The following is a 23,461-nucleotide window of genomic DNA, read 5'->3' as shown; positions in this document are numbered from 1 at the left end:
GTTTCCACTCACTGTTCCGCTTTGATGTGGCCTCCCGATATTCTGCAACAGATACTGTGTCACTGAGAAGATTACTGGAGATTAGGAGAGTAGAATCAGGCATGTTCTGAACCCTGATCCCACGTTCACTGACAGGACTGGAGAGGGAGGAAACAACATACTTAGATTCTAATCCTGCAAACGCCAAGAGGACGTGAATAACTTGAGATCTCGAGGATTAAACATATGAACACAGTGATTCATTTGTGATGTTAGCAGAACTGAACTTGTGTAGAATGAGGTTTGCTATATCATAATTAGCTTTAAAAGGCTGTTCTGGAAGCCTGCTCTCCTCTTAGTTGTTTTTCTGCAAGTCTATTAATGAAGAAAGTAACTGAAAGCTCTAAAGAAATACCTTATAAATAGAATTTCAGTTTTAAAATATTGTGATTGTAAGCACTGCTTAGGTACTTGGTGGTTTTTAAAATGTTAATGTTGCATTTAAAGCAGACTGTTTATTATTTTATCTGGGTTGGCATTTTAAAAAGTTTTTCAATGCTAAATGTTCATATTTATAGAAATTTATTTTAAATCACCTCTGTACATTGAGCTGCAGTCTAGTCAGCCTCGTCAAATCTTGCAATACAGTGAAAGGCCTATTTTATGCCAAACTGCTCAAGGTTACATCTGCAAGTGCCCTTTGTTCTGATTGTCTGAAGGGTCATATAATAATATAATCCTTTGGTTCTCTTAAAAAAATTCTGTGCATCTGCACCTTATGCAGGGGAAGGCTTACTCCAGCAAACATTCAGCCAAGACCTCTAATTGTCCTAAACCTGGTGTAACAAGAACCAGCAAGTCATTAACTCGCCTGCTGCTCATTGGAAAAGTTGTTCCATACAGTTTTAGAAAATGTTACATAAATAGATTATGCTATAGATGACAGAACAGTTAATAGGACTTGTAGCACAGATAAGTCCTTCTTAACTTTATTTTTCACAGATAGAAACATGAAAGGAGAATGAGAAAAGGAATCTGTTTTCCACTATTTTTGTGTGACAGAATGAGAAACATTTAAATGCCACTGGGGATGGAATAGTTAATGTTTCTCTGCCATCCCTTAATGGGAGTATGGAGAGTGAGATCAGCTTGCATTCTGCTCTGTGGTGTTTAGTTTAATAATCACACTCCTCTGGGAGCTTTGGGAAACAGTTCCTGACAGCTTAAGGGAGTGAGGGGGATGTGGCTGCAGAGACTTGTGGAAACATTTGCTGCAGTTTAACAGAATGACATTTTCCCCCCCTTAGACTAAAGTGTGTGCTTTAATTTTGGAAATATCCTGTTCAGTTCAGCTTAGGCAGTATGTGATGCCAAACAGCCATTTATTAATAATCTCCCATAGGGTTTCATTTGGTGCACCATCATCCCAAAATGCTGTAAAATGATAATGTCTTGGTTATGATTTAGTGTATTGATTTCCAGCTCCCAGGCACCTCTTTGTTTAATAACAATCTAGTCTTGGTGCTATTGTATTCTCTAAGCCTGCAGATGAGGTGTGAACTTCATTTAAAGCCCAAGTTGTTATTCTGTAGCAGTTTCTCTGGGAGGCAAGTGTAAAGACAAAACATCTTAATTTACATTTCAACTTGTCAGGATTCACTATCTTCCATCCTCCTGTCCAATCTGGTTTTGAATGAGAGTGTCAACACATCATCATGTTCAAACTAATTCTAGAAGCTGGCTTGAAGTTCTTTTTCCCTCTTTTTGCATCCTTTTTTTTTCCTCCACAGGTAAATATGTTTGGCTAATTTGATAAATAGCCTCTGTATCCTGGGGTTTTTTAACATGCAGCTCTCCTATGTGTAAACATGAGCACAAACCTGTAAAGAGTTAATTCAGTCCCAATCAAATATTTATTCTCAATACCATGAATGGGGGTTGTCAGCTAATTCAGCCAGGATGAGTTATTTACTTGCAACATAAATATGAGCTGTAGACCAAACAAAATCTGTTCATACAGCATGGACAGAAAACAGCTTTTTCCTTATGACTTACAAATCTGAATGAGTCTTGCTGTTAGACTGCTGACAGAGCCTCTTAAAAATATGTTTAGAGTATTTCCTCTGCTGTGAATGGATTTTGTAAGCCTTGTGGGTATTGTATGTATGCAGAGGAACACATGCATTTGACTTCTGCGTGATTACAACTCCCTTCACCAGTTACTTCAGTGTAATTGCATCCCTGAAAATATACCTTCAAATTGCTGCTGAAAGGAGTCTGTGAGAACAGGGTTTATCACTGATATCTGAAGCCTTCCACCAACCTCTTTCTGATTTTTTTCCCTCAAGGGACAATGATGATGCTATTTCTGTAAGAACAAAAGCCAAGTAGCTTTGATGTAAAATGGTATTTGCATTCATCAGATTCAGTGAGATTAGGATGAGGTTTGTGGCTTCACAGAGTTACTTGGTCTGCCTTTGGTTAGATCAATGCCCTCTGTCATGGAGCAGCTGGGGCCTAAACTGACACTGGGCCAGCAGCTCCCCTCCTTTCTGCAGAGAAGGTCTGAGGTTTCAGAAGTGCATTGTGAATGAAAGCTCACACGTTCCCTGTGCCTCACAAGCCATTACTGTCCTGTGTTGGAAGGGATCCTCAGAGATATCTCTCTAGAGCAGAGGTACTTATCAGACACAGGACAGTCTCTTGCTTTGCTAGCAAAGGCTCAGCTGATGGGGAATCCAGTTACTCTCAGATGTCTTTCAGCTCGACTGCTTCCTTTTATGTTTTCTGTCACAAAAAAGCAATAGGCAGTATCTTCAAATCATCTTCAGCTACCCAAATTTGTGAGTCTCCCTTTTTACTTTACAGTAGTTTATAAGCTATTCAAGTTCTTCATGGGATCACAGGATCAGATCATGGGATGACAAAGAACCGTGAAAAACCATTTTTACAACATATACATATATTTGTTACGATTTTTTTCTCTTTTGAGTTTGACTTAGGCCCAAGAAAGACTAGAATAATGAGAGAGGTTCACAGAGACTGCTTTCTCCAGTAACTTTATTCTGATATGCTGTGTGTATGCACTGTTGTTTTCCTTCTTTTGTTACCTGTGTGAATATTTGAGGCTTTTTCATTCAGCTGATGGGGAAGTAAATGCTTTGTATACTTAGGCCACTGAAATTAATGCAGATCTACTTTTCTCCTCTGCATCCTGCCGTGTGAGCAGAAGGAGGTTGCTACAGAATTTCTGTTAGGAATGCTTCCTTCTTTAGAAGGGTGTGTGCCAAATGGCTGTTGGTGGGCCTGAGGCTCAACTTGATGAGTATGTCATTTATCTATAATGGAAGGATACCTCCAACACTTTAAGCCTTCTTTAAGGAGTAAAAACATATGTGGCAGTTGTTATTTGTGGTATTGCATCATTTCACATTTTGCCTTGCTTTCCTAAGTCAAGGGCTGGGTGGAAAGGGGGCATTTGGGCTCTGCACTGAAAGGCTGCAAGGCAACATCAAAGTCTTTTGGAAAAGATAAGTGTGGGAAGCTACTTTCTGTCAGAATCTTGATCTTTGTGTATTATTTCTTTGTGACCAGGTACTAGGTGCATTTCTTGTGCTGTGTTCCACTCCAAGGGTCTCAGGATCTCAGTCTGGGTTTCCTGAAATGTGACAGAGTATAGAAAACATGCTGCACAACCAGTTATAACTGTTTTAAAATTGGTGCTTCTCAAAACCTTTGTGACATCAACTTGCCAGTTAACATTTCTTCATAGTTTAATTTAAATTTTAGAAAGAGAAGGAGGCTGGTTTTGGTGATAGCCCAAAGCAAGCCAAAAATGTAGAAGTCCATATTTTCTCCACAGAGAAAAAGATGCATTTCCTAATGTCCAGTATCCATGTTTTCTCTGACTTCGGAAGCCACTCCCATACTGGATGCAAACAAAACCTATCATTTTTTCATCTTCTCTGGATTTTTCCCTCCTTGGCTTCAACATTACTTTTAAGGAATTACACTTTTAATGAATTTCGGGATCTAACTTTGGACCTTCCTTCTAATTTTTTTCCTGTTCCATCCTTACATCCCCCTGCTACTTGGAAGTTGTTTTATTCTTCTAAACATACTTCCTCAGCTGATGTTTTAACTAAATTTCTTCTTACCTTTTTTAAACTCAGTATGTTTTTCTGATTCACCATTGGTTCCTGGGGTATTTTTAGGTGATGGTGCCAGGAGTAAAGAAATGGTTCATTTCTTCTTTCATTTACTCTTTTTCAGTGTCTTTGATGACAGTTGGTTGGTTCTCTGTAAAGAGCAAGCATGCAGATCTCATCTCTAAGCATCCTCCTTAAATAACCAAAAGTAAGATTGGAATGCCCACCTTTCCTTGCATTTTTGGTTTCTCCATTGTTTTGTAAAGTTCTCTCTGATTATTTTGTTTTCTGACTGTTGTCTGGAGGCAGCAGTCAGCTGATATGTCTTACAAGCCCCTTTTGTGTATTTTGGTGTTTGCCCTTATTTGATCAGACACGTTCCAGAGAGCCCTGTGCCTTCACTTACTCCAGCGTTTTCTTTAATCCTTCTCCATTGATCTCAGGCTTCATGTCTTACTTATATAAACCCTGACTTGGCATGTCTTAGCCAGAATATTTCACTCTTACAGCATCAGTTAACTCTGTCTAGGATTCTATTTATCATAGAACTCTTATTCCTTTGTTAGAGATGCAGTAACCAAGATCACTGCTTCAGCAAAGGGAAGAAGGCACATATTGGTATTTTATGGTGAGTGCATATACCTGATTCCAAAGAGGGGTTTCCTGAGTCTACTGGCCATATTTTGGCCAGTATCATGCTGAGGTACTTTGCAGGCAGCCTGTTTCAACTGCAAGGTCCTATTTAGCACTAAGCTGGAATTTTTCATATGTAAATGTTGAATCAGACTTATATGTAAATTTACTTCACATAGTCACCAACAAAATAAACCGAATTCCAGGACTGTGTAAGCAATCCTTTAAATTAATTTTTTGTTTGGTTTTCTCTTGTTACATAGTTTTCCACACAACTTTGCCATTCTTTTTAGAATTATTGCTGGTCAGCCATTTGTACCATAAGAGTAGCTCTTTCAAGCATCTGCAAAATCAGATATTTTAATCATTATTATCAAAACAGTGCAGCTTGTATTTGTGAATATATTGCTGCAGAGAGAAAGGGCAAATCAGGTTTGCTTCTGTTTCCTTCTTTATCATTCTCTAGGTAACCAACACAAAAAAATAACTGCACAAAAATGGCAATAAAATAGGCATTTTTAAAAAAATCGTACCTTTTACATTCCCTGAGAATATTAAAATAACATTGGTAAATTTTTAATGTTTAGGAAATATTAATGCATTATTTTAACCTGACAGGGTCTGCTTTTCATGAACAAATGTCAAACCAAACTTTATACTATAGAGTTAGAAAGTTGTAGATGTGACTTTGACATTAATAGCAATTGTAGATATTTTAGTTAAAGTTTCCAGAGGACATGTTTCCTCAAATGTTTACAGTTCTATGTAGATGGTTAATCTTCCTCATACATTTCTGTCTCCAGTTGGTACTGAGTGCAAATTGTGCTTATGACTTGAATGAAAACTTAATTTATTATGATAGAGTGGCTGTATTTTGTGAGCTAGCAGAGCCAGCTGTGGTGCTGGTTCAGCAAGTGAACTCTGCCACTGCAGGATGGTTTCCCATCCATCCTGTTTATGGCACAGAACCATTAATTTCTCTCTGCCCAGTACAGAACTCTCAGGAATCTCTGTTTCATGAGGAAGTCCAGGTTTTAGCACAGGATAAATAATTTGCAAATCACATTTTCTACATCTTTACTCTGTTATTCTTTTCATGTGGAAGGCAGTAAGGTGAGAGTCAGTTAGTGCAGTGCAGTGAGTTTTGGAAAAAGAGCCCAGCTTTGCTCAGCTCCGTTTTTACGGTTGCCCAGCAAAGGTCAGAGGTGAGGAGTTGCTCAAGAACCACGGTGGCACAAACATGATACTCCCTTGGCAAGGGCTGTAACACACACAGGGCTGTGCAGGAGCCTGCCCTGCCCAGGGACACAGCTCAGCCCTGGGTCCCTCCAGAGCACAGACTGTGCCCAGCCCAGCATCGGGCACCTGGGGATCTGCTGTGTCCTGCCTGTGAACACCCGCTGGAGTGCTTTCCTTTTGGTTTTTTGGGAAATGTGATGTGTGGCCTGTAAAGTCAGGAGGGTTGGATCCTTGTGACTGCAATTACTGGGCGTAGGTATTAATTTCTGAAGGATGCTGGACAGGCTGTCCCTCTAAGATGCTCAGGTGTAGTTAGGAGCAGCCAGGCAGCCAACACTTGCCACTCCAGCAGTTGTGGTGGCCTTGAATTAAACAACAATTGACCCTATTAGAATACATGTAACACAGAGTTCTTTGTATCTTAGCTGTGCATTGATTTCTCTTTCTGGGAGCTGAACATATGTCTGCTGGGGTTTAGGTTTTACTCTTACCTGACCTTGAATAGAGCAAGTTTGAGTTTAAAGCATGTTTGCCTCAACTATGCTGCAGACCATTGTGTTGGCTGCTTAGCCCTTCACAATTTACTAGAGAACTTTCCAGTCTGAAAAGGCCTTGTTCCTAGATATGACAGATGTGTTGCAGTTTATATAAGACAGAAATTTGGAGCAGGAGCATTTCTCTTGCATTAAATTGATGCTCACAGCAGTCTTCGTATTGTGTGCAGCTATCTTTAGAAATAGCTGGCTATATCTATGCCCTCAGTGAAATGTAGAAAGCAGTACTACTGAGGAGGTATTTCATTATTTAAAAGGTGAATGTTAAGATTCACTGCTGCTGATGCTCTGTACATAGCACAAACTGCAGGTACAACACATTGGTGCTAAATTAAAGAATAACAGAACTGAGATAGAAATGGTATTGCTGAGCTTATCCTGCTGACAATTCTTTGGCAATAAGTTGCCTCCTCAAAATGTCCCTTCTCCTCAATTTTTCTCAAGAGTTTAAATTCAACGTCTTTATTCTTCTCTTCTATTTTTCCCCCATAAGCGACCCAGGATCTTGAGAACTGTTTGTTTATATATAATGAAATCGCCCCTAGTTGGGTATGCCCTGAGTATTCAATCACTTCAAGTATTCAGTCATTTCTCTACCTTTGGGTGCCAGCTCTGACAAGAGTTAGGCAGTGGTTTAGTGGATGAACTGTCAACTTTAATCCTCATACTTAGAATTTATATAGCAAGTGTATTTAGTGAAGTAGTTTCTGTTTTGTTAGAAACCTTTAAAAGCCTGCAAACATTGTCATGCTTACTCTAATTTAAGCCACTGCCCTATTCTACAGTTTACCGACCTTATTTTCAGTGTCATGTTTATTTTTGCTGATATTGTAGAACTGGTCATTCTGCAGCAGTTTGCCCTTCTAACAGGTTATTTATTAAAGACATTGGAGAATTGCTGTGCAAAGCACATTGCAAAGGCGACCACCTCAGTACTTCAAACAGTGCAGTAAAAGTATTTCTCCATGACAAGTTCAGAAGTGATCTGTATTTGCCTCTGTGGCTGTTCTGAAATTTTGCACAGCTCCTCTCTAATTCCTAAGCACCAATGACCTTTGAACTGCAATTTAGGTGTCCAATCAGCAGAATTACTTCTGGAGAAATGGCAGCCTGTGAGTAACTGTTGTGTAAAAGTAGAGAATGGAAAGCCCTACCTCTCTTCTTAGTGCTCTGCTCACCCGTGCTGGGGTTATCTCGGCCTGGAGGGGCAGTGCTCCCTGGGTACGTGGCTTTGTGCTCCCCTGCTTTTGTGGTGAAATGTGCAGCTTCTCTCAAACCTCTGCACGAACACGTATTCTGACATCTGAGTGTCGGCATGTTTGTCAAAGAGCAGAGTGGAGTAGTAATGAAAATAGGTGAAAGTGCAGCGAAAATCATTTGTGGGCTTTTCATCAGGTATTTTCTTGTTACCTTTCTAGGTCCGATGTTGTTGTTCTGTGCTTTTCAATTGCTAATCCTAATTCCCTGAATCATGTGAAAACAATGTGGTATCAGGAAATCAAGCACTTCTGTCCTCGCACACCTGTCATTCTGGTGGGCTGCCAGCTGGATCTTCGCTACGCTGATCTCGAGGCTGTTAACAGAGCCAGACGGCCTTTGGCAAGGTAAAGTTTAAACAAAAATAAGAAGTTAAAAAAAGAATCACCTTGGTAATCAGGTGCAACACTTGCAAAAGAGAAGCTGGAGAGACTGGCTTCCTTTTTTTTTTTTTTTTTTTGTACAAAGAGAATATATGTGCTTTCTTCTGTTTTAATTCTGTCGTCTGAGTTGGTTAGTTCTTTAACACACACTGAGTTACGAAGTTTCCCACAAATTTTTTGCACACTGGTTATCTGAATGTGTTTGGGTGGCAGAACACTACAGTAAGACAGAGGTGGTAATGATTATTGAGTGTTTTCTTATGTATCTTTCTCTCATGTGTATCATGTCCTGCCCTCTCACTACTGTCAGGTACTGTTTTAAACTGGCAGATTCTACTCAAGTTTTCTTAATTCTCAAATTTTAATTTTTTTTTGTAAATGTACTCCTAGATCATAGCAGAAAATGAAGTGGTTGCAAATTAAGCTTCTAAAAGTTCTGAGATTAAAAGAGAGTTTGGGGTCTGTTCTAAAGCAGCTTTGTTTCTCCCAGATGCAAAATACAACCATTCACATATTTGGCCACAACATTCCCACAATAACTGGCTTGCTTCTAACTTATTCCTTTTATGGGAATTTCAATTAGACCAGATTCACAGAAATAATATCCATGATTGTGTAATTAATGACTGTATGGTAACAATTTTCCATAAAGAGATGGAATTAATATCTTGTGGGCCCTTAGAAAACCTTGCATTGCATTGCAGTCAAACTCTTGACTTAGCAGTGTAATTTTTATAGGTCTGTCTCTTTATTAAACATTTCTTTGTTGTGAAGGTGGAGGTGAGCTTTTTGGTTGACTCTTTAAAAGGAAATGTTGGGGTTTTTTTCAAAACTCTTCTTCTTCTGCCCTAATCCTCCTCCGTGATTTCACCATTAGTAAGTTTGAGTCAGAACTCTGCGTGTCTGGCACAGACTTCTGCCACCTGAACTGGTTATTTATTAGCTGGCACTCAGCAAGCTGTTGTCTGGGGCGTGTTCTGTCTGTGCCAGCTCGTGTCTGCCCAACGTGGTGGGCTCAGAGAACACACTCTTGGGTCATGTCTTCTGGGGAGACGATTTTTTTTTTGCTGGGAAAATGGATCCTAGCCCAGACTTTTTACTGGTTTGTTTACCCTGCATCATATACTAGAGCTGCTCTGGAAATTCACTAGTTCTCACATAATACTTCTACAGGCAAAACAAGCCTATCTCTTGCAGTCTGTGTTCAGTTATTCTTTTGTCTGAGGCTACTGTGTTTTTCTTTAAAAAGCATGAGCTTAAGAAATATTTCCATTTCATATTTAGCTGTATTTCTGGCATTTTTAATGTCATGAGAATTTCCATTTGTGTTTAAGTGATGGCTACAAAGAAAGGTTCTGACAGAATATCTGAGTAGAAAGGAGTCGTGGGAGGTTTTTTAAATAATGAAAGTTCTCAAGTATCCTATCAAAATTTTTTAAATTTCACTTTAAGTAAGAGGCAGCTCCATTTGGCATAAAGGATTTTTACATATATTAAGTAACATTGCAAAGACACCACCAAACTTTAATGAAAATGGAAGTATGTGCTATTCTAGAACTCTGTGGAGTCATGACTGTAGATTTCCAAAGGGTTTTGTGTACTTAGTTTTATATTTGTTTCATTTGAATGATAGCTATCTCGGATTTAGTGCTGAATATTGGGTAAAATCCCATGCTTTCTAGCATAACTTTGTGTGACAAGGTTCATGTTTTGTTTAACCCTAGGCCGATAAAAAGGGGAGACATTTTGCCACCAGAGAGAGGCAGAGAGGTTGCCAAGGAACTCGGGATCCCCTACTATGAAACCAGTGTATTTGACCAGTTTGGGATTAAAGATGTGTTTGACAATGCAATTAGAGCTGCCCTGATCTCCAGAAGACACCTGCAATTCTGGAAATCTCATTTGAAGAAGGTCCAAAAACCTTTGCTTCAGGCTCCATTCCTACCTCCAAAGGCCCCTCCTCCGGTTATCAAAATTCCCGAGTGTCCCGTGCCGAGCGTGAATGAAGCTGGATATTTATTGGACAGCCCGCTGTGTGCAGATGTCATGTTTGTTCTTCAGGAGCAGGACTGCATTTTTGCTCACAAGATTTACCTAGCTACCTCCTCTTCAAAGTTTTATGACCTTTTCTTAATGGAATGTGAGGAAAGTCCATGCTTGGATGAAATGCAGTGTAATAAAGAAAATACAAATAAGGATGTTCTGACAAGTCACCTTGAGACAAACAGTGACAGTGATGAGGCATCCTTGAAATCTCCTGATGTTAAAATTCCCCCACCAGAGAGTAGCGAGTCTTTAAACACGCTACAGCCTGAATCTGGTGAAACAAACTCTGCAGCAAGATCTCTGTCATCCTGGGGTAAGGGGTTTGTTAGTGTCCATAAGGAAATGCAAGTGAATCCCGTCTCAAAGCGGACGTGTCCTGTAACTGTGGTAAAAATGGATTCGTCTGTGCAGGCCGCACCTTTTAAAACTGTTTTGCAGTTTTTATACACAGGCCAACTGGATGAAAATGAAAAAGACCTCACCAGGCTGGCTCAGATTGCTGAAATCTTGGAGGTATTTGACTTGCGAATGATGGTGGAGAATATAATGAATAAAGAAGCCTTCATGAATCAAGAGATTACTAAAGCATTTCATGTCAGAAAAGCTAATCGCATTAAAGAGTGCCTTTGCAAAGGGACATTTTCTGGTAAGTAAATACATGCTTAAGCAGGAAGAGAATTTTTTTTTTCTCATCCATGTTACTGTCACTTCATAGACTTCAAACAATGGGACAGCTTACATTGTTCTGAGAGGAGGGATGACCCCAAAATTACAGTGTTACTCATGCCAACTGTTCCAGCTTGGGATTCTTTAGTTTCATTTCTCAAAATCTACTCACAGCTTTTAAATAAGCAACCCAATTCTCAGAAATGTTGAACATCCAATATCCCTGTTTACAAGCGAGGCTTTTCCTTCACTATTTAAAATGCAAGAGTTATTTTTGAGGTGAAGGCAATGGGAAATGCAGGAGGTCCTCGGTATACAGCACACAAGTGAATTCTTGAGACAAGGTCACACCTTAAACACAGACTTGCAGCACCCCTGTGCCTTTGTTCCCATGGCAGATGTGACATTTAAGTTGGACGATGGAAGCATCAAGGCCCACAAGCCACTGCTGATCTGCAGCTGTGAGTGGATGTCTGCTATGTTTGGAGGATCATTTATTGAAAGCTCCAACAGTGAGGTATTTGTCTATTTTTGCCTCTTTTGTTTACAGTGTCTGATGGATTTAGGATGGAAGCATCATCTATTTAAAAGGTTGCAAAAATCCCTAGAATTAGGGATTTATTCTTCCTTGCAAACCTGGGATGCTTTTCTTCTTAAAGCATTAAATAAAGTTGCCCAGGAAGACAACGTAATTTCTCTAATGCACAAGTCTTCCTCCAGCACTGGAGTGTGTGTTTAAGCCCAAAGTCCTGTAAAATAATAAATTTGGGGAAGGAAATTAAGTATGAATTTATGAGTTTCTTTAAAATATTTTTTTTTTTTAGATTTTATGAATATATAGTTATATTATCAAAATCACTACCAAGAATACTTGGGACGGGGACATTGATAAAGAAATTAAAGATAAAAAAGGGTTAAAGATCATATGAGTGTTAAACTAGAAAAGGGAGCTGTTTTCACAGTAGAAACTGAGCTAGCTTTAGGAGTTCTACTAACTTTAGTAGAAACTCAGCATAGATTCTGTAATGCATCATCTCTGGAGTAAAGCAGGTATGTAGTACAGTTTAAAAGATCTCAATGCTTTGGATAAGATTTTGCAGAAGAAGCCCTGTATCTTCATGTGCCTTCATGGTCTGTTTTTCAAATTCCAAACAGTCTGCTAATATTTTTTCTTGTGCCATACCCAGTTTTTTGGGGGTTTTGGCGTTTTGTTTTTTTTTTTTTTTTTTGGTTGGTTTTCTTGTTGCTTCCCATACAATTATGCTTGTATGGAGTGTTCAAATTTAATATTCCAATAGATATTTTTCTACTTAGATTTTTCTGGCTTCTTCTAATACAGCTGTAAAGATAATTCCTTTCCCAGAGGCGTACTGAACAAGTGGTTCAATAAAAATACATAGCTTGATTCTAGTATGCAACATTCAGCAATGCAGAATATGCAGTTATTTTCTGTCAACCTGTTTTTAATTATTAGCTTCACAGTCTTAGCTCATCTTTCCAATTTAAAATGTTTAGCTTCCATTTTGTAAAGTAAAATATTCAGTAATGCTTTTGGATGTTTTAAAATACAGGTAGATATGAACTGCATGGTTTACAAATAATAAAAACTGTCTATTTTTACATATTACTTTTTCTGTATTTGGGGCAAATTTTATAAACTCATTCATTGAATTTACAGTTCTCTGCATTAACAAAAATATATCAATAATGAATGAGTTTTACAACTAGCTGCTCTCATTTGGAGAACTGAGCTGCTTCCCAGAGTGGCTGATGTGCATGAAAGGTTTATGCTTTAGCATGAGAAATTAGATAGTTTTTGTCCTAGTTTTGGTGGCTTCATTCTCTGCTGGTTACACTCATTACATGTGTAGGGCAAAAAGGGCTTACATTTTTTTTCCTCATTTCTTCAATTCTCCGTTCCTTCTCAGCCTTGTTTCCCTGGATAATTTGGTTTTTTTACCAAAAGACTAAGAGGGGTGATTTTACTGTTATCTTTTGTTTTCTGTTATTCTCAGAATCCATAGAATATCCCTTGCCAGGAGCAGATAGATTGCATTCCTCAAGGAGTCCACCACGGGAGGTTTGGCATGGGAAGTGCTCAGTGTCTGTTATGTGTAGCTGTCAATTTGCAGGCTAGAGAGCATTGAACAGATTCACTGTTTGATGTGGATCCAATTCCAGCTTGGATATAACCTGGCAAAGGATCTGACTCTGGAGCACTGCTTACCTGTTGGCAGTGTCTTGAACTTGAATGGGAAATTTCTGCTTTGAAAAATGTTTTCCCTGCATTTCTGAAATACCTTGAAGAGAAAAAGAGTCAAGCAAAGTGAGAGAAGTGAAATACAGCTGCTCTATGAAAATCCCTTAATAATTAGAAATTATTTTCTTAAATATCTTTTCCAGGTAGTTCTGCCCAACATAAACAAGACCTCCATGCAAGCAGTTTTAGATTACTTGTATACCAAGCAACTGTCCTCCAGTCAGGAATTGGACACCCTTGAGTTAATTGCATTGGCAAATAGGTTTTGCCTTCCTCACCTGATTGCTCTAGCAGGTAACAATTTGTGGCCTTGTCCAATGCAGTATCTTCTGCAAAAGCTGAAACGTGCTTTAATGGTTTTTGGAACGTGTAACATTTTCTCATGTGTCAGAATTTTTTTTTTCTGAGAGGGGTATTGTAACATAAATTGATATTTTCACACAGAAATATCAACTTTGCCTTCCTCTTGCCTTTTTTAGTTTCCTGCTAATCCAGCTCAGAACACTGAGGTTTTCTGTGCATTAAAAACAGAAAGAGTAAACCTTCTCTTTAGCACTGAGGATAATGTCTGTGGATTGTAATATCCATTCTGTTGTTAATTTATCTAAAACCAGGAAGGACTCTGGATTTTCCATTAAGTAATGAATGAAGTGCTCCACTTTATATTTCTGTTCAAAGAGAGTAACTGAGCCAATTCAAAACTTATCTAGATGATCATGTGTTTAGAAATGCTGTCTAGGTCCCTTTTCACTGGATGGGAATTGGATATTTTGGTATATCTATGGGGATTCAACCCTCATTTCAGGAAGAAAACTTTTTCAATCTGATAGTTAAAGAAAACTGACAGGTTGGAGTACCACTGAAGTTTTAAAAATAAATCCATAGACAGCCCAGACCTCTGAGGTTGTTTGGGTTGTGTTGCTGTGTTGGTTTCTCTCTATGTCAGTAATTTGGCATTGTTCTGAAGACACCACCAACACCAAAACTCAGAGAAAGCTGAAACCAAGCTACACCTATCTACAGGACTACATTTAGGCAAAATCTAATCATATACCAAACCCTAGCTCTCCTTCAGGTCTGCATCAGGACTTTACTGTCTTTACCGGTTCTAGCAGACCAAATCTTTATTGCCAGATTTTATTTGCATATTTTATCTGAAGTTTTGGGTTTTTTTTAAGGTAATTGCAGTGTAAACATACATACAGTATTAAGACTATTTCATTCCATTTAATTCTTGGTGAAATAATTTTGAGTCCAAAAGCTACTGCCAACAATAGAACCCAGCAATTGAACCCAACTGCCAGTGTTCCCCAAAAACCACTCAGACCTTTAAGATTCTGGGAAAGGGTTAAGGAGAACCATGAACTGTTGGAGGGGCTGGTCAGCCTTCATCTGAATCCCTAGGCACAGCTGATCTGAAAACCTAAAGAGGGCCTGAAGTGACCTTTTCTCTATCAATGCTGTGTGTATCCTCATTAATAAATAATTCAGTGGCAAGTGCACTGTTGATTAAAAACTTTGTACGACTGAAAAGAGAACAGCTGATCCATATTTCTAATTTAAATCGAATATTGTTCCCATTCCAAAGAGAGACTAGTGGCTGCTGAACTTTGTCTTTATATAAAGTGGTTATGAACCACATCTTCAGCCATCTTCTAAAGGTCAGAATTTGACTTCCCCTAAATCTCAGCTTGCTAAGGATATCTGTGTGAATGTGGCCCCTGCATAACGCTGGTTAGCACCAGGAGGAGGGAGAACACGCTGCCTGGGCTCTTTGTTCCCAGTAGATGATGTGACCTTGCAATGTGCCTGTTTCCCCTGTAAGTGATGGGTTTTCTCCCCTCACAGAGCAGCATGCAGTGCAAGAGCTGACAAAGGCCTCCATGAGCGGCGTTGCAATAGATGGAGAAGTCCTCTCCTATTTGGAGCTGGCACAGGTCAGTGTACACAGCCTTCTGAAGATATTCTGGTCAGCTGCAGGACTTGTTTTTAGCTCCCTACTGGTTCTGTGCATTGCTTCTAAATGGTTCAAAGTCTGCAGTTCTGAGAATGACCGACGATACAACTTAGTTTTATCTTCTATTTTAAAGAAGGTTTTTTCATTAGTTCAAAGGCAAAATATTCTTTTAAGTAACCTCAGAAAAGTTGTCTTTCAAATATATTTTTTAGTTTGTCTTGATTGTGGAACTTGCAAGCTCTGTGTTCTTATGACCATGGTGCACTACCATGAACAGCAATGAAACTGTTCAGCTTTGTAATGGTGATTGATTCTTGCATTCCTTTCAATTCAGTTCTTGGAGATATATTTAGACCTGTACTGCAAAGGCAACATTTCTTGAATACTTAAACTGGCTACTTAAAGTCAGTCATCTGATACTTCAGAGTATATGCAAATCTTCTTTATGTTCAAATACATTTCAGTAGTTCTTGCATCCTGTAAATAATTAAGAGAGAGCCCCCAGCTCACAGTTAAACTGCACAGCTCTGTTTCCCAAAAATGCAAGACTCCCAGCTACAGTGAAACAAGCTGAAATATTGTTCAAATTTTATTATTCTTGATTTCACACTAATAACGAGTCAGCTGCAGCTTGGCTTGAAGGAGCACTAAAACACTGCACAAAAGTAGTACTAAAACACTGGCCACCATGCAAGATTCCCTGCAGCTGTTTTCAAGACCCTCTATGCAATACCTATAATCCTGTTGCAAAACCAGACTAGCAGCTCACTTCACTTCATTTTTTATCTTCAGAAGGGCAATTTTTCTTTGATTTCTTTTTCCTGGGTGGAGACAGAAGCAGTATCTCTAACTCCTGTTAGAATACCCTCTGTGGTCAGCACCTAGCTCATGTTTATAACCCGAGATCAGAGCTGGCAATCAGAATGAACGCCTGGAGAGTACAGCCAGGTACTCTCTGCTGGGACCATTCTAGATTTAGGTGTTAATAGGGGCTGCAAAATGAATGATAACCCCAGCAAATGGAATAAGCTCTTTGTTTTTCTTCCCAGTTTCACAATGCTAACCAGCTGGCAGCTTGGTGCTTGCACTACATCTGCACCAATTACAACAGCGTTTGCTCCAAGTTCCGCAAGGAAATCAAAGCTAAATCTTCAGGTATGGGCAACTTCCCTCCAGTTTTCATCGGGTTTCCCCTTCTTTCCCCCCGCCCAGCTGATTAAACATAAAGACAAAGATGAGCTCACGAGCTAAGCTGTGAGACCCAACCTCTGTGCTATCTTGAACAGCATTAATAAATTCTTATCTGCAAAGAAAGAAATCATTAGTCTGATTGCTGAGCAAGCATCATGATCTTCACCTATTTCAGTGAGGCTAAAAGGAACAGAGCTCTTTCCAGGCTCTGCAATGAAAAATACACTCTGTAAAGGCCTTGCTTTTTTATAGTTCTTGGTGAACTAATGCCTTTTGTGTGTAGTCACTTTCAAAGTCTTTTCACACTTTAAGGAATTTGAGGAAAGTGGGTGAATCCTTGATAAGCAAGCCAGCATAGAGAATGGATAAATGATTAGTGGCATAGCTTTTTGCAAGACATTTCTGAGATTTGTGTATCTTACTGGCACCTTTGGGGATTTTTTTTTATTGTTTCTTCTTAATCAGATAATCAAGAATATTTTGAGAGGCATCGGTGGCCGCCTGTGTGGTATTTAAAGGAAGAAGATCACTACCAGCGAGTTAAAAAGGAGAGAGAAAAGGAAGATGTTGCACTGAACAAACATCATTCAAAGCGGAAGTGGTGCTTCTGGAATTCCTCTGCTGTAGTTGCCTGAACAAAGCAAATAAGTGGAACTCCATTATTCTTATTGTTAGAAATAAGATATAGTTCAGGTTTTCAGGAAACTGTGTTCCACATGTGCATTTATTACTGCTAGGGTCAAAAGCACAAGCTCACTGAAAATGAGCCTGGAACAAGCTCCTTGAAGTCATATGTATATTTTTGACTGGTAAGCAGATAAATGTCAACCATTATTACATTACTTTTTATACAAAAAAAAAAAAAACCCAAATCCAGCATTAATGTTTCAATCTCCGGTTGGGAAATATTTTTATACTGTCTGGTGTATTTTGTTCAGATAAAACTCTGGATACCGTTTTATTTTACAGACCACAAAATAACCATGTAGCAGCTTTGTAATTAGATTTTAACTATTTTTACTATGCGAGTACAGTGAAATAGACAATCTTCAGTCATAAGAGACTGCTTTTAGAGTATCTCATAAAAAGTCATCTTAGGAAAAAAAAATCTAGTTGTCTTCTATAGGTTGTCTTTTTCAAACTAAGTACTGTGCACTGGTAATATAATTAGATGGTTATTTCCCCTTTTTAAAGCAAAGGGTTAGAATAAGATCCAATAACTGCAAGATATAGAGTGCTTGATCTTTGCTCAGCTGAATAATAGACAGTATAATTACCTGTTCAACTGCAGGCAAATGTATTTCTAATATTTGCCATGTAAGTACAAATAATTATGACTATGTGAGCCATGTGAAATCTAGCGATTCTAAGTATTCAGAGGTTTTATATGTCTAGATCAAAGAGGATATTTCTAAAATCATTTAGAAGGGCTTATTAATTTATATCCTTATACAAATATGGATCTGAATGCAAAAAGCAGTTACACTGCTTGCATTTGAATTACTGCATGGCAGTTACCTTGTTCTGCAGGATCTTCACCATGCAGCCGTTCCTCATGCTGAATTCCTTTTTTGCTTCAGTGCAAGCAAATGAAAGGGCTGCACAAACAAGTAGATGTTATCTAGTATCCCAGCATTTCGTAAGTGAGGAAGGGTCTTCACACACAAGATTACTTCAGTTTGATCCAAACTCTTTTATAGCTCTTCCAGGTAGAACTGAGAGTTTTAGGTTATTTTTAAGCAGGTGATATATTTCCTGTGGAAGGAGATGTTCCCAGAATGCTGGGGGCAGACTGATGGCAGAAAGGCAGGAATCCTGCACAAGTCATGCAAGACAAGAAAAAGCTTCCAGTGTTTCCAAGTCGCCTGTGTGTTCATGACTTTTTATCAATCATTACTCTAAAGCTGCAGTGTTACACTAGACTATGTAAGGATGAGAGCGTTTTTTAAAAGACCAAAACTAAAATACCTAGACTGTAGAAGTTACACATGCAATCTTGTGCAGTGTCTCAGGCACAACTCTGTAACCAAGGTAGTATTGTGTGTTAGGTTTGTTAATACTGTTCTGTGCTGGCAGCTCAGCGCACCAATGTGAAAAGCTGTTTGTTTGTTTGTCTGTGGTTTTTTCTCTGTATCCAAAGGCAAGGCAGTACAGTCACCCCCCAAGCACTGTAGGGCAGGAAAGGCTTTGGCCTGAAAGCCATAAACACCTCGACATATTTGCATCTGCAAAGACTCAAGCTCAGCTGAGGCTACCACAGGAGCCACCCAGCACAGGAGGAGAGGCTGCTCCACAAACCTTTTTGAGCAAAGCAAGTGAGAGATTCATCACCACGTGGTGATAAAGAAGGGCTATAAATGATGGTTGCAAATATGTCTCCTTAATTCTTGGTCAGTGACAATGTGGACAAGAACCTGGAATGAGAGAAGATGTGTCAGGACTGAGATAAATAGCTGCTGTCATAAAATGTTAGCCAGTCACATTTTAAGTATTGCTACTAGGTTTTACACAACCAAAGCTACTGTATGATTGTAATCTTGCCAAACTGTAATGGATATATAAATGAACCTGAGGTATATGCAATAATATCCAGTTATTCTAGTTATCAGCTACTATAACCAAGTGGCTGGTTCATTTGGTTAATGCTGTCTATGGCCTTTAATCTTGGTGGCTATTTTGTGTTTTTTATTTTGGGAAAAAAAAGTCAATAAAACTGTTTAGTTACAAATTGTCTCCTACCTCTTTGAAGAAACTTCCTTAATTTTGCTTTGCATCCTTCCATTTTTAGTGCTGCTTTTAGGCATTCAGTTGTTCTATCATTCACTGAATTTTACTGAACTTTTGCATATTTGCATAGCACATTAGGATTCATGGTCAGGAATGTCACAAGGAAATCCTACAGAGTTTTCAAATGATATTGGAAGGTTGGTGCTTGTCACTTACTGTTAAGCTGCACAGCAAAAGAAAAACAAACCTCTTGCACTTTTCCCCACAGTTTCTAATATTTAATTAGCATGATATTACCCAAGGGACATGAAACTAATTGGTCATGGCAGACACAGGGAGGAAAAAATGTAGGTAATCAGCAGGATGTCTGTAAGGTTTTCAGTATGCTCTAAAATTGGTACAAACACTGTTTTCCCTACTTTCTCACTGCCTTTGCTGTCAACCATCTTACAGAATTCCTCATTACAGCTTATTTAATTGATAGATGTGTAAAGTTGGTACTTTTCTAGGCAATTTTTGCAGGATACATAAAGAATGCCGTGTTGAGAGCTTTGAAAAACAATCACAAAGCAATGCCAATGACGCTGGAAGTAAGCACATTCAGTACAGTGTTTGTTTTTCAAATGCTAATTTATGAAAATGTTACATATCTAATTTACTTTTGGGAGCAAAATTTTGTTTCTTTGAACTTGTCATTAGTAAAGGTAATGGGCTCCAAAGAAAGAGTGGTGATGTCAGGTGTAAAAATGTTTCTCTTGTTTATGATAAAAGCAGTAGCACTGGAGGAAGGAGCAAATCGGAAGCATTGCTCTGCAGGGTATTCTTTTAAAGTATTAAGACCAATATTAAGAAATCTTTGTTTCTGAGGAGTCTCATTCATCTTACCTCTTAGAAAACAATGCTCTCCTATTTGTTCTTTAAGACAGAATTTCTGCCAGCAACTTTCTCTGCACCACAAACCAGTTTCTGTGGCTTCCTACCCACAAGTAGCCCACCAAAGCCAGAAATGGAGTTGTTGTCTAAGATGGGAGTGGGCAGACTTGAGGCACAACTCTGATTTCATTCACTGAAGACCTGCTCTTCACAGTCCTTTAGTCAGATCAGGCCTCAAAGTGAGCAAAGGTAAGCTAGACAGTACTGAAAATGTGGGTAGGTTAAGAAGTAGTTGCCTAGTAGAGGAGAGTAATCTGGAAATCCCTTGTGAGCCCTGGAAGCATGGTTCTCACAGAGGGAGTAAGGAAAAGCAGCACAGTGATTTATTGCCCTAACTCTTCAGCAGCTCGCCTACAGATAGCCCTCAAGAACAGCTTATGCCTAGAGAAGTGTTTTATTTGTAAAGTTGAGGGATTTCTTTTTTCCATGTTCAAATAACAAGCACTGATAGAGCAACTGAAGGCATTGGAAATCCTTCTCTAAGGTCAAGTCTCTCATCCTCTGTCCAAAGAGGTTTAGATAAAGATCTAATGTACTAAATAGGATTAATTTTGGTACACGAACTCCAGCATGGTGACATATTTCAATTCTTCCAGACCTTAGGATTACAGTGTGGTGAAGAGATTTGCTTTGTCAGATGAAACTACAGTTTTGTCCCTATTCTGTCCCTTTTTCTTAAATCACATTCTTCCTACTCTTGTCACTGGATAGGCCAGCATATATTTACTGTGGGTTGTATTCCAAAGTACGTACTGTGCAGTGAGATGTCTTTAAGGTGTCTGCTTCCCACTTCTGAATCCCCTTAGATTTCTGGTCTATTAAAATGATCTCACAGCATTTGCATGAGTTTACTTCTCCTGCAGGCAAGATTCCCATTGAAATGGATGAGACACTACACACACACACACACTTTGGGCTTTGAGGTGCCGCCTAATAATGAATTTCCACATTATCACTTGCCTGTGTTCCAAATCTCCCAAATAAGTTAGCTCTGTGTACTGCATGCAGGATAAGACAGTGTGTTAGCAGTGATAATCCCCGTCCTGAAGGCTCTACAATAGGATAATTCATTGTCAGTTATCTTATGCCTTTGCCCTTAGCTAAGAGAACACAACCCATGTCATGGATTCACTTTGCACTAGCAGCCAGAGTAGTGAGACTATTGTGTATTTATATATGCAAACTAAATCCCTCACTGCTGCTTACATAAAAACCTTGATTTCGGGTATAAATATGAAAAGCTTTTGGATCAAGGCTGCAGGAGGCTAAGATGAAAATTTGAACATTAGAAAAGGCAAGAATGGTTACGGTAATGTATCCCAGCTCTAGAGAAAATCAAACTGAAGAGGTAAAGCTATGATTCAGGGTGAGCCTAGCATGGGACAGCAGGCTAGGCTCCTTCATAATTGTTCTGCCTCACCAGCTGGTTTGTAAGCAGGCCAGATAGCAACAACATCCCACTGGGATGTTCTGCAGCAACAAACATTCCCAAGAGGCAGGTCTGCATCCCACCCCCACAGCATAGGGGGCACAGGTTACAGTGAAAACATTACAGTACATTACTAATTCATGTCAAGTCTTTCCTGTGCCCTGGAACCCCACAGTCTCTCCTTTGGCCTGCAGAGATGTCCAGTACCACCTCCTGGACATCATATATCTGGTTTTGTCCCATCTCAAAGGATATTCCAGAACAGCAAGGACCTTACCCTAAGACAGGAAGGATCTCCAGCCAATATCCTTCCAAGTGGCAGCAGATATTGGAACAAAGCTCTGTGGCAGCCTGTTCAGGGATTTCAAGATAAAAATAATATAAATTAACAAATTTGCAAAAACCCTCAAAGCCAGAGGCTGAATGCCTGAACACACAGGTATGAGCTGCGTGACTGCATGGACAGGAGTATTTCAGGTACCATCTGAAGATGCTAAATGGGGAGGGGGATATTCCCTGGAGATAGCAGCTCTGATTTTCAGCTTTAAAGAAAAGCAGCCTTTGCCATTAGATAGAAATAGCAAGCTGGGTGCCATCCCTCTGTATTGCACAGGTCTGAGGCCATAGAGGGCTGTCTCACCCCCCCCCCACCCTTGCACTTATCTAAAATTTTAGATAAGCAGCCCGGTGATGACATTTCACAGTGAAGATTTTCAGAAGAAATTTTCTTGCCTTCGACCTTCTTGCCTTAAAAAAAGAAAGGATTCTTTAGTCCCCACTGGGATTAATATTTTTTTAACTTATGGCTGTATAATAAGGATTACATGGCATTCAAGGTATTAGTACTGAGTATTCAAATTGTCCTCACAGGCTATAAAAAAGCCCCTACAATTAGCAGTTTATGAGTATATGATTAAATTTGCATCTTAGTCATTAAATATAAGCTGGTCATTCTGACTACATGATCAGATGTGATTGTCTCCACCACCCAATATTTTAAATATTAGTTATGCACTACATATTACAAAGAAATTTCTTTACGTATTTCTTCTGGGACCTCATTTACAGCTGATTGAAAAATTTTGTGGCTCCCTGTGCTCTTTGTATCACATTTACATTTTTCAATTATAGAGCGTCTAGGGTGAGTTTCTAAATAATTGGCAGATCTCATCATGTGTTGAAAATCAGATGATGGTGCCTTTTCCCACAAGCACTCTGAAGAAAGGGAGTTTCTGAGGAGCCCCTGGGGACTCTCTGGGGTGGAAGGATCTCTGTGAATCCTTTCCTGCTCTTGCACAGGAGCAGGACAGCTCTCCCAGCACAGGAAGAGCTGCGTCAGCTCACGGGGTATGTGATGGAGTGTCACCAGCCCTGCAGTCTGTAAGAGATCCAGCAGCACTCTGAACAGCCTCAGCCAAGTGTGACCACTCACACACTTACTGCTCATCTTCCATCGCCTCCCTCAGGCTGTTGTGTTGAGGCAGCTCCTCCCCAGCTTTGCTCCCCCTTCGTTTTGGCTGGCCAAGGACAGCAAAGTCATGCAGAGGTCATTTTTGGCCTGCTGAGCCCAGTTCAGCTCTTGCAGGTGCTGCAGCTCCTACAGCTGCACAGCCCTGCCCTTCTCAGCTCTCCAGAGTAAGAAAGGTAATGAGCTATAGACTGATGTCTGCCCTTAATGGGGTTTTTTATCTGCTCAGGGGGTCTGTTTGTTTGCTGTAGTCACATCAAGGTTTGTTTTCTTGAAGCTGTTTGTTAAGAGGATAGAAATAGGAAATAAAAAATGACTGTTTCCAAAGATTATTGGATGATTACCTCAAGATAATTGGGTAATTACGTTAAAGACTTGCTTTCCTTTCTGCTTAGGCCTCCAGTATGTCTGAAGGTGAGGAAGTGACTGAACATCAGTGCAGGCATTGCTGGGCAGAATTTTCCTGTTAATAGAACAGATTGTTCCTCTGTAGCTGAACAGAGGAGTAAGGAGACTGGTGCCTGGGAGTTTGTTAGAATCCATGAAATTATTCACCTTCAATTTTTCTGCTACTTAATTGGCAAGGCACTA

General features: G+C 39.4%; 1 protein-coding gene across 1 annotated transcript in view; it reads left to right on the top strand.

The window, feature by feature from the left end:
* Positions 1–19,041, top strand: part of RHOBTB1 (Rho related BTB domain containing 1) — a 50,016-nt gene extending 30,975 nt beyond the window's left edge. The window contains exons 5-11 of the mRNA XM_066324237.1: positions 7,972–8,157; positions 9,918–10,885; positions 11,304–11,422; positions 13,309–13,459; positions 15,014–15,102; positions 16,172–16,277; positions 16,779–19,041. Of these exons, the coding sequence (XP_066180334.1) occupies positions 7,972–8,157; positions 9,918–10,885; positions 11,304–11,422; positions 13,309–13,459; positions 15,014–15,102; positions 16,172–16,277; positions 16,779–16,948 (1,789 nt within the window). The 3' untranslated portion in view covers positions 16,949–19,041. The remainder of the gene's footprint in view (positions 1–7,971; positions 8,158–9,917; positions 10,886–11,303; positions 11,423–13,308; positions 13,460–15,013; positions 15,103–16,171; positions 16,278–16,778) is intronic.
* The last annotated feature ends 4,420 nt before the right edge of the window (positions 19,042–23,461 follow it).

This window comes from Sylvia atricapilla, chromosome 8 (genome assembly GCF_009819655.1).
Source record: "Sylvia atricapilla isolate bSylAtr1 chromosome 8, bSylAtr1.pri, whole genome shotgun sequence".
Lineage (NCBI taxonomy): Eukaryota > Metazoa > Chordata > Aves > Passeriformes > Sylviidae > Sylvia > Sylvia atricapilla.
This window is presented reverse-complemented; position numbering and strand designations above follow the sequence as displayed.